The following is a 14,246-nucleotide window of genomic DNA, read 5'->3' as shown; positions in this document are numbered from 1 at the left end:
CCATAAACTTTGAAGTCTGATATATCGTTTGCGTACGGAAGGATCTGGCACGTGTAATTAAGTTTTTGCACGGTGATACGTGTATCGTACGGACATTGATTTTTAAGTAATTCTCGGAGCGAAAGGTCGTCTGGTTTGATTGAATTTCCTACGGACGTAGTGTCATTCGTACAAAACGTTCTACGGTAGTCTAACTCGGAAAGGGTAGGCGGTACCCCGTATATCCACGAATAGCGGAGGAGCAACGATATTACCGACTGGGAAGAGGAATCCTGCGGGTTATGGAGGGTAAAAGGATATCGGTGGAGAGAGGCGGGGTATGGTAAGTCGTTTATCGAGTCGACAGGCTGGGGCTGGATGTATCTATGCGCATTGATATGCAAAATTTGTAGTTTCGAGAAGCTTACGAGAAACTGCAGCGGCGAGTAAACTTCAAAATCCTATGCGCTTGTCGGCGAGGGTCGCTACACCGAGCTCCACGAGCTCGGGTTTAACCGGTTCGTGCTTCCGGTTACCAGCTACCATGTACGCTTACCTTCGAACGGATAGCAATGATGAATGAGTACCCTTCTACGTAAAAACGTGGTTCTAAATATTCTGTTATTTTTGCAAGCGTCGAAAGTACCGTAAGTTGACTCATCTCGAATAAAATTCGTCCTTTGCATTGCTCCTATCAGCCTCAATTTCCGAATCTGGTTGATTCGATCAGCAATGGAGCGAGTCTTTACACGGCTAGGACCTCTTTGTCCATTCGTGGATCGGAGACGTCAGCGAGAGAATTATCGAGCGAGTCTGCAATAACCACGCGTTCCTGGATACGCGCGACGCGTAATATGGCGAAAGAGCGAGCCTTGAAAGCAGACAGAACGAAACGAAAGGCGTTATCCAGCTGCACGCGTCGGAACCAGATAGAAACATAGAAAAGGCAGTTAATTAGCTCGAGTTAAAAGCTCCGCTTAAACGACCTATTCACTGTTCGGTCGACAGAGAATTCGTTGGAGCTTGAAGCGCAGCTTTCCGAAGAAACAGACCGAGGATCGAGGCGAGAAAGAAGCTGATCGCCATTGAAACGCGTTTCAACGTCGCACGACCTCCTTACGCAACGCGGAATCCCTTTATTTCAACCCTCTTTGTTTCACGCTTGTGCGCCGTCTACGTTTTCCTCGAGCTTCGATGCTTTCTTCTTCCTGCTAGCGCCTAGGAAACTAATCGCGAAGAAGCTTCTCCGGTAGAACCAAATGAAATCCATTTGAAGATAGCCGATGGAGCGTCGTCGAGAGAAAGCAGCAAAGAAATGGTAAAATAAAATGGAACAGTTTCAAGGCTTAATGGAAACTCGTTACACTATTTATGGAGAAATATAAAGAGAGAAGCTAAAAGACAAAAGCCAGGGGCTGGATTTTGACCGCTCTATAGCCCACCGGAATTGATTAGAAACGCCGGAAGTTTCATCTGTTTCTGTGGAAGCTATTTCACGGCGGGGAACTGCAGTTTGAAATTCATCAGGACGAATTCCTGCGCGGCTCTTCGACATCCCCAAAGGGCAAATTCAAACTTTGCGCGTTTTATATGGGCTACTAATTAACGGGCTCCCTAGAATTTTCCAGAGCGAAAATCCAATAACTCTGATATCACGAACAATAGCGTCGAGGTACGTGGATTTTCGCAAATCATCATAGGTAAAAAAAAAAATGGGAGAAACGCAAACACGAGCTTGCGCGTGTCCAACACGATCACCGAGGGATGGAGGGAAAGCTCTTGGACGAATGCGTGCGCGTATACTCGAAGGGTCGACACTCCACAAAGCGCTTTATGGTCCGTTATACGACCGCAAGCTCGCGATACCGTGTTTAGCACGAGTACAGGATCACGAACACAACTAGCCTATTCCAGGTGCATTCAACGGGCCCAGTGTCTCTCATGCAATATGCGCTTTACGACTCGCCTTCTCTGTGATTCGTCGAACGACAGAGTCTTTGAAATGCCGTAATATTCCAACAGACGCACGGGATATCCTTGACAATCGTTGGAGTAATCCTACCGGCATAGAGATTTCCAGGATTTACTTCGAGTTCTACACACGCGAAACAAAGTAGTCGCTGCCTATTGAACGTTATTTAACCACACGTTTGAAAGTAAAGAGCGAGGCGAGGAAAGTGGACGAATCCGTTTAGAAAGAGGTCGTACGATTGAGAACCAAACTGCACGGGGTGCACCGGGTGCCATCGTTTCCACGTGCATCTAGTACGCAGCTTTCATCGGGAAACGAAGCAAGTGCCACAAGCGTGCAGCTATGCAGCGAGGAGAGAGAGCTCACGGAGCGTGTTGGCGGTCTGCGTGCGTTAAGAGCATCGCTAAGTGCGGTCGCGCTATGGCTGACAGTCGACGGCATTAGGCAAATTGAAATCTTGCCGGCAGAGGAAGCAGAGGAATACCTAGTTTACGCTCGTCTCTCTGTCCAGACCCGGCTCGGCGTGAATCTGCCGCGATGGTTTCAGCTCCCGGACCGTGGACCGTGAAACACGAAGCACATCAAACCACGAACGTCCGCGAGGAACGTCTGCTCTGTTGCGGCTCGACCTCTGCTTGCCACGAGTTCTCTCCGGAACCGGAAGGGAGGTCTCTCTCGCTCGCTCTCTGGGTTTCTCATTTAAACCGCCTTTGCCTCCTGTTTTACGACGTAACTGGCTCTTTGCCCGGGCTGGAATAATCTTTTAGGACTCGACCACCTCTCGAACTAATTTTGTTTGCTCCCCCCGCCCCCACGTCTTTGCGACCTTCATTATACTACCCGGCTAGGTAACTATCCTGTCCCTTGAATTAAGACCAAAATCATGGTCGTTTTTCGGGAAATGATACCTCCTTTACAGCCTTTACGAACAATAGAGAAAGCAAGGAACGACTTTCCTTCGTCTCTTATATTTGTTCGTTCGATCAACCTTTGGCCGCAAGGGAAAAAGATCGAGTAGTTCAGTAATTAAATCGCTTATTATACCTTTACCACCTATTTTCGCGTAATACATACAGATATACTACGTTCTCGGTTCGGTCGAGCCATTCACCTCGACGACCTACTATTGAAAGTGCGCCACAAGTTGTTAACCTTAGTTGGTGGTTTAATTACACGGGCAAATATTATCGAACTGATAGAGTTAATTAGATAATTAAAACTTGAAGGGTAAACTACTTTGCCATGCGGCGTACCCATGGCAGCGTATACGTACCAGGGTCCATCCGTGAGACGACCCTCTGCTCGTATACGGGTGCGCCTCGAAGGATGGAAGGCGAGATTGACGGCGTACCGCAAATCGAGCTTCTTCCACGTCCCACCATCCACCGAAGAACTTTCCGTAGAGACGTAGATGAAACCAAGATCTACCTGGTCACAGGCCGTAATAGAGGTATCCTTAACGAGGAATTCCTGGATCTTGCTTTTTTTACGGACGCTGGTAAATTTGTTTGCCTCTTTCTGGTTTATTTCACCAGCAAAGGAGATTTCGCTCTAATTCCAAGGACGTTTTATCATCGTCGGCGACATATCTGTGGAAAATTTAGCTATGCCGCGAATATAGCCCAAATAAAATGAAATATCAGACAAACCCTCGAAATATATATTGTACAATAACGCGAACCGCTTCGCGACCGAAAACAGTCGCAACAAACATCCGACTAATCTGGTACGTCGATGGTTAAACGTAACCCAAGGGAAGGAAGCAAACGCAAAAGCGAATCGATGAGAGCCAACCGAGTAGAATATCAACATAGCTTTTCAAAGTATGTCGACTGCCGCCGGTGTCCTCGATGTCGCTCGATTTTCAATCTGCTAGAAGCGAAGTGAAATCGTGATATTTCACTTGCTTCCGATTTTCGTCTATTCGATACCCTCTATTCGCGTTTGATAAATCTTTTTCTCTTGCATGAACAGGATGGAACGTTCGAGTTATCCTGAACATTTATGACACGTCCATCTGGCCGGTGATCTACGAGTGATCGTGACCATCAATGACACTGCCCAGTTACCTTCAAATTATCTCGACTATTCGACTCGACTTATACTATTAACGATTAGACTTGCAAGTAATGTCTATTTGCTCTTGGAGTTGCTATCGGCTGTATTTCGCGTGTCACTAGATGTCCACGTCATCGAATTGCACCTAGTCCTCGCAATAAATCGGTATACGAATCACGTAGCATTAACGGTGGTCACTGGGTTTCTGTTGCAGACACAAGCGGAAAGTGCAGAACCTGTTACCGTGCAAGAGCGCAGCAGGAGCTGCAGCGGCCGCAGCCGCAGCCGCGGCCGGTGGTCGGAGCCGAGTGCTGGCTGACGGACAGTCACACGGTGGAACCGGCAGTGCGGGTGGCGCGGTGCTGTACGAGGACCTGCCGGAAGCGGTGACGCACTCGCAGCTGCATCACAGACAGAATCACCTGCCCAGCCATCACCCTAGCCAGGCGCCCACGATCGAGGTACGAAATCCCGATCAGCGACACAGCCTAAGGGAACGACAGCCGCAGCAGTTGCAGCGTGCGCGCGCCCCGGCGCCTCATCATCTCGACTATCTCGACTACCGGGACCCGAGGGCGATACTTCGCGTCCAGGACAAGCCCTCGAGGGCGGTCTTAGGCGGATATCGAACGCCACGAGCTCTGCTCGCCAAGTCCCAGGGTGTTCCACTTTCGATAGCCACGCACACGCCTTCCTCTCGATGCATCACCGCGACCAGTCCGCTCTTGCAAAACGGCAGTAACGTTCTTCGGAACAGTCACATGCTACTGGCCAGTCAGAACGCCCTGATCACCAGCCAACAGCCTCTGCCCCCCACTCCGACACCCGGTGTTCCTTGTATCTCAACTTGTTCCGACATCGAAGCGAACCTGACCAACGAGAATTATCTGGCCAACAGTTGCGTATCACCTAGTCGACCGATAGATTCTCGTCTTCCCATCACACCGACCCACCGACCCAGACTCCAAACACCCTCGGATCGTTCTCAGACATCCGTCAATTCCTCCGGTCAGACGCAACCTGTTCAAAGACTCGTATCTCGGGATGACGCTTCGAACGGCAGAAGACCGTCCGTCGATTCCGAGGGATATTCGTACATCGATTTCAAAGACACGGAACTGGAGTCCACGAGGTACGATTCGAGAAATCACTCGGACACGATAAACGCAGTCAAGGTGCCGAAATTGCTCGGTTCGTCCTCGCCCAGGTCGAACTCGGTAGATTCCGACGGTTACTCGTACATCGTGGACTCTGGGTCTAGAAAAGCGCCGGGCACAGCCAGAAGGATCGTGGCCGAGGGCACGGAGGAGGAAGTGTGCCCGCTTTGCACGATGCAACAGATACACAACCTCCTGAGCAAGCCCGAGGACATCTATTTGAACGTACAGACCACGTGACACATGTCTTTCGCGAGCGACATCTTCTTATAGAGACTGCTCCGTCTCGGATGTCTGTCCCCGACTAGTTCCAAGCATTCTCGAACGTCCCGATCACGGGAACGAGAGACGATTTACATATCCCGTGATATCGTTGGCCACGATCATTGGCCCCCGCGTTTTCCGTATAAACTCGTCGTAGGTACGTTCCATCTTAAGGTAGTCTAGTGTCTTTCCGGGTTCAGCGAACAGATACAAGTGACACGAGGCGTGTTCCTCCTAGACGAGCCACCGCCTCGACGTTCTTTCTTTCGTTTCCATTCGCGTCTTCGCGCCAGAGTACAGTCGTTCTTTTTCTTCCGTTATTTTGCATTCCACGAGCAAGAGAGCCGCCGGCCATTCCGTTTCACGTAGATTTTTCCTATTTGTTTCGTTCACGTTGGTCGGCCAAGCTCTCGTTCCTCTTGCTCGCTATCATCGGTGACGAGGCGAAGACACTAGCGCCGACTAGTCAGTATTTATTTTGTTACGCGACCGTGCTTGCACAATCTTGTTTAAAAATACGCTGTAGAGCGAATAAAAAAAGGGGGTGAGGTGGTATAAATTGTAAGGGGCCGAGAGAGAAGGATAGAAAAGAAAGCTTATGGGATAAGAACTGAAGGCCTTACTATCCATCTTTGGTTGTGTGAGCACGGCGTCTAGATGCACTCCATGGTTGTAAATAGATTAGATCGTGCAACTGGCAAATTGTAAATAATATACACAGAGTGAGACAGAGACTTACGCGACAGCGAGAAAGAGAAAGAGAAATCGTATATTAATATAAAATATTAAACAGATGGTGGAGAGTCCGTGAGTAACTGTGCACCCGTGTGAACGCAGTTATCGGACACGCTTGTGTTTCTCGTTTGTATAGACGTTCGGCAGACGATTATCGCGATTAATTATTATCGTCGTGCAGATTATTATTATTTATTGTCGTTACGTATTATTCAATTACCGTAGCCGGTGTACGGTAAGCTGTGTCTTGTAAATAACTTCCGGAACGGGTTCGAGAAAGTAGAATTAAAGGGAGAGATAGAAAAACAGCGAGAAGATACGACAAACAGAGAAAGTTCTGTATATATTGAAGTACTGAGAAAAGGAGGAGAGTTTGAGAAAATAAAATTACTTTACTGAAAAATTTGACGAGGAGTGGTTATTGACCCGGTCCACAATCCTATCCCATCCCCCGCATCCCTCGTAACGCGCGCTGAATCTTGATCGATGGCGCGAATCGCTCGATAATTTACGGAAAAAGAGAAGAAAATCGATGCGGTACGCGAAAAATCTATGCTAGACTCTCGTGGCAGACTCGAAACGACGCGAACGTAATCCACGCGACAATAGAGACCGCCGGCTATGTCTAATGAAAAAGATATTTTCGCGCGCGGACCTATCGTCTCCCGACACAATACACGTGGACACGGAATAACCACTTCTGTGTTCAAACTTTTTCTAAAGGGAATGAAAAATGTACGTCCGGTTTCCCTTTTTTAGAGGAGGCCCGGTAAGAGGTGAAAGGCTTTTCCGCGTAGATAAAGACGCGCGTGAAGGGGGAGGATGGAGAAAGAAAAAGAACAAGAGGGACAATGAAAAAGAGTGAGACGTCACGGACAGAGAATGGCAGACGGGAAGCAGAGAGGAAAAAAGAGGCCAAAGGAAAGCCGAAGAGAAATCAAGGAAAAGATTGACGAGTTACCATTGTGCCGCGTCACCGTTGCCTCTCCGACCGATTGCGCAACCTCGAACCTCTCTAATTTCGCAAATGGAGTCCGCGCCATGATCTCTCCCTCGAACGTAATTTAATTGTTCGAATACATCTTCCGTTTCCCCTTGTGGCGCCCGAATTCGGACAGTTCACCTTGGAAAACTGTGCTTGTTTCTGCGCTACCTCCAACCGGTGTCGAAATTTCAAGATTTCTTTTGCTTTCGAATTTCCAAGTTTCGATTCAAACGTAGACCGAAGTGTCGAATAACAAAATAATTTGTGCAACCGTCAGTCGAACGACTTAATATCCACCTGTTGTTGTCTGGATCGCTAGTCGCGATCGATGTCGTGCCACGTCGTTAACCAACGAGGCCAGGGCTGTTGGAAGCTATCGAACGCAGTGTTTCGATGTTCGCAAACTCGGACGTTTCGTTTCGAACGATTCTTCCATAAAAGAATCTCTCACGCTCTTGGAGCTAAGTTAAATCATCCTCGAAACCTTCGATCGTTCACCCACCTCGAAACTGAACGACCTTTTTTCGTTAGACCGCGTCAGATAAGCCAATAAATATCCAATCTTGAGGCTGTTGGCCCTCGATTCTCTGTCCCACCTGTTGTTGGCTCAATTACGCCGCTCTAATCCATATCCTGGCACGTCGTTAGGCCACGAAACCGCGCTAGCATCGTAGCAATGACGATATAACGATGGCCAACGGGCAAAGGAGGGATTGAACTTAGGAAGCTAATGCAATTGTCACCGTAACTAACAATTAGCAGGTTACGGTAACGTTCCGTGACCACGACATCGCTATCATGTGTACGTCCTGCCGTTACCTGGTCAGAACGACGGTCGATCTTCATTTCGAGGAATACGCTTGCGCGAATGTTCGATCGAGATACACCAAGTTCAATCGTATCGAAGCATCGTATATTCGAATCGTTCGAATACTCGACGTACTTGTCCGCGAAATCGTGTACGATCAGATCGTTCGGCCATCGAAATAGTGCTAGATCGGTCAAAATTAATGGACGTGTGGTCTCAAAATTTATGAGATTCGTTACGTTTATCGGGACGACGCGACGGAACGTCAGGAAATGGAGGTGGTCCGGTTCGTAGAATCGGCAGGCTAGTCGATAGCGTCGTATTCTTCGAGTATATCCGGTAATTGGAAGAGATGCAGTAAATTAGTCGATTAGGGGAACGCGTTATCAGGATACAATGTGACGGCTAGGTGGATCAGACGCGCGATGAGCAGACACACGGAGAACGTGGGGCAGGTTAGGCGCGTTAGGGACAACCCATTAACCTCCGTGCTCCACGCTATTACGGTACGGACATATTGCTTCCTGCTGTTGGATACGATGGCTTAAGCCTCTATCTCAATCTCACTCAACGTTCGTCCTTCTCTTTCTCGTGTTTTCTTTTACGTCTTCGTAGCTTGATCTAGGCTTTCCGCTTTCACTCTTTATCTATAATGTTTCATCTCTTCGTAACCCTTTCGTTCCATCTCTTTTCCCCCTCTTCTTCCCTCTGCCTCTTTTCCTCATTCCCTTTTGTTGTATACGAAGTAAAGGCATATAAGAGATTCCTTATATTACGCGAATCATGCGGAAAGCAAATTTATGGCTATTATTCCACGAAAGTGTTTACCGTTCGCGCCGATACCATAGCCGATCGGCGAAACATCCAAATCGTTTCCACTTTGGAAATAATAACAGGCTATCCTTACAGGGGAAATTGAAAGCTGCCGGCTGAAATCGATTATCTTTTCGCTTTCGTTGATTCCGCGCGAGTTTCCTCTTCTTCTTTTTTTTTTTTTTTTCGTATGTTCCTTCCCACAGAAGATTCTCGCAGCTTTAGGTAAATTCGAAACGGCGAGAGTTCCGCGAAATTTACGTGATTCAAGGAGGAATCGCTCGATTCGCGATGCGCCGCTATTAGAAAGAACCCTCGAGGTACATGGTGCGCCGGGGCCATGACTCGCTAAGGGCGACAATTACCTTCGTCCGGAGCCGCCGTTCTAAACGAGACGCCGGTAATCGAGTGATCCTCTTTCGGCGACGATAATATCGCCCCCCTGGAATCTGTATTCAGAGCAAAGAGCTTCAGGCGTTTGCTCCGCCCGTCTATCATCCGGCTGCATCTCGATCGCACCCAGGTTAAATGTAATCGCGATCTCGCAAAAGATCACGAGCCGATTCTTCGCACCTTCTGCTATGACTTTGCAAACTGTGTTAATGAAGATCAACTGCGAGGATGAATTTCGAATATGAAACAAAGAAGGTAGAAGTATTTTAAAGGAACTTGAACTACTTTCCACGTAGTCTGTTATCTCGTTCAACGGACGTACTTTTCGTGCCTTCGTGAAAAAAGGTCAATAATCGAGTTATCGAGTAGTCAGAAAGGCAATCGAAAGAAAGTTGGAAGGCGAAGGGCAAGTCGCGTGATTAGGCGAGATGCGAGTAGACAGACAGAAGGACCAAGGGAGAAACGCCCTCGAGTGCGCGGTATACGGCAGAAAAGGAAGCAAAAGTAATAGAGTGATCCTCTTTTGTGGCTGATATCGCCGCCCGCGGGACTTCAATTCATTCGAGGGAAGCTCGCCGGTTTCGTTTGCCTTGGCTCCCTCGTGATTCCCTAGATTACCGGAGTAACTCGATTTCGGCGATTCGAGGTCACGAGGACGACGAGTTCGTTCCGGATACCCGATCGCAGAACGTTCAACGCCTTCCATTTTCTTCGCGAAATTGCCAAGCAATTTTCGGGCTAACAGGCAACCAGGCGCTGCGTGAACGTTGTCAACCACTAATTTGCAATCTTCCACGCGTTCCGTGCACGAAACGTGGCTCCGTAGATTGCAAAGAAACCAGCTCGACGACGACTACGTACATATAGTGGCGGAAAATCGGCTCCATCAAATTTTATTAGGAAGTACTTGGAAAGTGCTTGAACCACTTCACGCTATTGTCTTCTTCCGCCATCGTTGCGTTGTTACAAAGCAGCGCGATTTATCCCTTCCAACCACTCGACGTTCGCTCATACCGGAACATCGTTCTTGTGTCTCGTAAAAACTTGTAAAGAGAAGCTGGAAACTTTGCGAGCGAGAAATTTCACTTGGCAAAGTTACGTTTTCCCAATTTGTCGACCGAATACGTTATTCGATCCCTGTTAACGCGTACAGTTATCCCCTCATTAGGTAGAATTCATCGATGCACGAATATCGGATCCCTGGAAGCTACCTATTGGGAGATCTCTGTTTCAGGATTTCAGTATCTACGTTAATAGAAAGTAAAGATTAAATCATGCTATGCCATATCGATCAGCTCGTCACAGTCGCTCCGCCATTCTTACTCCTTGAATTCTTCGTCGAGTTGAGCGGATGAATCGAGGAATTAATTACTGCTTCCAAGTTTCTTGAATTCATCGCAACTTTTCTACGTCGTTGCAAGGCAGGGCGATCAGATTATGTTTGCCCGACAAAGTAGTTGGAGAAATAAAATTAGCGTCCAATAAAACTGACGTCAAGATCGTTCTTTATTATTTGCCCAAGCCAGGATCTTCGTCGATTTAAGGATTAACTTACGACTCCCTCGCTTCCGCGTGGTTCGCACCGAGTCAGCGTTTCTTCGATCAGGGCTCGGCCGAAGGTACAGCTTGCGTGGATGATCTCGAGGGTCTTTAAGGGCAAGAACGAGTTAATCGTCGAGCGGAAACGCAATGAACCCGTGTTACTACTATTCTCCCTGGGACTCTTGTTTCTCCTTGAGATTATTACGCTCGTTTTAGTAGACATTTAGTTTGTCACTTGAAGCAACCTTTAACATGTACCCAACACATTGGCCAAATATCTTCGAAATCTGCAAAGGTATATACGTCGATAGCAAGTGACAAGTATTCGTTAAAAAAATTTACGAAATTTTTTAAAAAAACTTCACTGGTCTAATTCGACCATCGATGGTGCACGTATCGCTGGTTTCTTGATACAACGAAATTTTCGTGACATGCATGTGATTTTCGTCGCGCGAAGAATCGTCCTCTCAGCACACGCGCGTAATAGCTTTAAAAGCAAGCGAAAAATCTGGAAACGCGATAGGTTCTAATTATTTTTATTCGCTATTTTTCACGACAGATGTTGGACGTGAAGGACACCAACAGAGGCGTATTCGTATGTAGCAGTCCTGGGCCTGATCCGTACACGTCGCAGGACCTCTACAATCCTGTTTACGAGGAGCTCAGTAACGGTAAGTAACACAACGAATGGAATTCCTCGGTTTCAATGGTTTGCGATATTCCAATTGCCGCATCTCCTATTGGTAAACGTCTTAACGTTCCGCGTATAAACGTCAATTACACGATCTCCTTCTAGATGAGACTCAGCTGTGAAGACTTTGAGGAATTGCGCGCGATCTTCGGGCTCGATCCTGCTGCGGCAGAACGTAGGTAGAATTCGAGTGCACCGTGTCGCCATTAATCCACGATAGAGAGTTGAATCTGGGTGTTCTTTGCTGTTGGCTAACACTGAATTGCAAGCTTCTTCCAGCTCTTCTTCTTCTTTGCCTCTCGATTAATCGCGTTGTTTACCTTTCCTAACTCTCCAAGCTAAACCACGATTCCAAATATTGGCGAGGGAAAACAAAGTTCACCCTCTATTCCTCTAACTTTCCGAGAGTTTTCCTCGTTGCTGCTCGTTGCCGAGAGAATTTTCTCTCTTCGCGTGACACGGTTGACGAAAGAACGCTCGATTTATTCGTCGCTATCATTTTTCTCTGCTCGCTTATCTCCCAATTAATTCGACGAACTGTCGGCGATGAAGTTAGCCGGGTCGGCGTCTAATCTCCGTCAGAACGGAATCGGAAGCTGTTCATCTTCTTCCCCGTGTATCTTGCTCCTTTCACGTGGCGAGTATCTTGATAGTCTGGTCCTCTGGGTGTCGCGCAAGGGATCCACACTACTCCACATCTATTCCTCCGTTCACCGCCCGACCTTCGGTGCAAGGAGATAAGCGTGACACGACCTCTGACTTATATTTCCCATTAGTCGGATAGCTAATTAGCATGGTGATGAGACTTTCGACGTTTGACGAGGACGGAGTAATCGAATACACTACATGCTGCGCGACTCGATGCGCCTCGCTTCTAACTTATTGTACACTCGCACACGAGCATACGCGATATTATGCGAGATCGTATTCCTGCGCTGCCTCGGAATAATTTGTCTTGGTTAACGTCACGCGGGGTGGTCTCTTATCTACGCGGATCCTTTTTCATTAAAAAGTTAGGTCGAATCTCATCGGAGACCTTGGCTGTTTTTGCACGGCACTCGAATCGCGCGAGCCGATGGAGGAACAGAATGCAACTGGCAGCTGTTGTTCGAAGGGAACGTATATTTTACGCTTTCGAAATGATTTCGCCCGACAACGAACACCACTTCGCTTCGCGGAATTCAAGTTTCATCCCCCGGGAAAATCCTAGTTTACTCGCTATCGCTTAAACCGATGATAAATACGCCAAGATATAAAATAACGGAGATTAAAAGTGCAACCGCAGTAATCCGTGAAGCATCCTCCAGTTTTTCCATCGTTTTCTCATCGTTTTGTTCTTTTCCTTCTGTGTAAATAAGGACGTTGTGTGTAGAACGAAGCGAAGGCGATACACCTCCGATGTCTCGAGGGATCGTCAAACAGAAAACTGTAACGTTGATTAGAGCGAACCGATAAACTTTCGTTTAACGTTAAGCGTCTTCTCGTTCGTGCTCCGCTCGCGCTTTGCTTTTACGGACCGAAATATCTCGCGATTCTTCGGGTTCCTTCGGCATGCCAATCGAACGCTCTCGCTTTGTGCGTTTCACTTTTCTTGTTGATAATCGTCAACCGTCAAGTTTATCGAACGTATTGTCCACCTTCTTGTATTGTTTCGCATTTTTGCGCGAAATGCTCTGGATCGAACAAAACAGAACGAAAAGTGGAGAGAGAATCGAAAGGTGAAATTGGATGGACCGTATATAATTGAAGAGATGGAAATACAAACTCGAATAGCGACGTAGCATTCTAGCAGCTCGTTAGTTAAAATAGCTGTTTTGATTTTTAACCACCAAGCTAGCCCTGGTTCCTTCATTTTTTAATGATCCCGATATAAACGACGGTTATTCTCGTTAGCGTCGAACTGATACCAAGTACCCGCAACAATACAATCGGTTAACAATCGCAGAGGTAACGCGGTTCAATTATCGAATGTAAAAGTAGAAACCGCGATCGACCGAATAACGGGGGAAAGAAAAACTTTGCGTCAAACACGAGCATAAGAAAAGGAACAGAAACAGGCAACGTTTCGCGTTTGTAAACACGGCAAGGTGTCGATCGCGTCGCATGCATCGTGTCTGCTAGATTGTGTTTCGACGACTAATGACGACAGCACGCTTTGCTTTCCGTGGAGATTTTCACTTAACAATCGCCCCGTTACCCGCCATTCTCCCGGCAAACATGTCCTCGCATTTAAATAAAACAACGGCTACGACAACGGCGGATCTTTCTAACTAATTAATTCTGACGCCGATTGCCCAGCTGAGTACTGAAAGCACGGCCGTCGATTCCACTTGATTTCCACGCCGGATGATCGTAACTTTGACGCGCGAAAGAGATTGTCTGTTAATTAATTAACCAGGCGTCTAATTAATTATCGTGTTCATGCCACCGATACTTATGAATTATTCATTCGTTCCAGGGGACCATCCGGAAACGGACGAGGAGAGCGAGCTGAATGCACGAAATCGTCTTCATCATCATCACCGCCATCATCATCGGCCCTCGTCGTCGAAACCGGCGAGCGAGGACGAGTTCGCCGAGGACGAGCTTTCCGTAGGTGAACCGTCCGAGGCGAGGATGCTCACCTCGACGGGTCCAACCTGGGGCACCTGTCCGGCTGGTGGCAGGCCACCGCGAGAAAGACGAGGAAGAAGCCCCAGAAGTTTGGATAGGCATAGGAGAGACAAGAATCACGATGTTGGAGAGTTCCACGAGGGGATGCTGCTGGACGCGTTACTGCAGCTCTACCCTAGCGTCGCGGGTGAGCTTTTACGAACTCAAATTGTGTATTACTTGAGTACAGCCTTCAA

At 47.7% G+C, this 14,246-nt stretch overlaps 1 protein-coding gene across 6 annotated transcripts in view; it reads left to right on the top strand.

The window, feature by feature from the left end:
* The window catches only part of LOC126921973 (uncharacterized), a 229,615-nt gene that overhangs the window by 210,569 nt on the left and 4,800 nt on the right, over positions 1–14,246 (top strand). For all 6 annotated transcript variants that reach the window (XM_050734096.1, XM_050734091.1, XM_050734092.1 and 3 more), the window contains 3 exons: positions 4,224–4,470; positions 11,266–11,377; positions 13,856–14,197. In XM_050734096.1, coding sequence (XP_050590053.1) covers positions 4,224–4,470; positions 11,266–11,377; positions 13,856–14,197 — 701 coding nt within the window. The remainder of the gene's footprint in view (positions 1–4,223; positions 4,471–11,265; positions 11,378–13,855; positions 14,198–14,246) is intronic.

The sequence above is a fragment of the Bombus affinis genome, chromosome 11 (genome assembly GCF_024516045.1).
Source record: "Bombus affinis isolate iyBomAffi1 chromosome 11, iyBomAffi1.2, whole genome shotgun sequence".
Taxonomy (NCBI): Eukaryota; Metazoa; Arthropoda; class Insecta; order Hymenoptera; family Apidae; genus Bombus; species Bombus affinis.
This window is presented reverse-complemented; position numbering and strand designations above follow the sequence as displayed.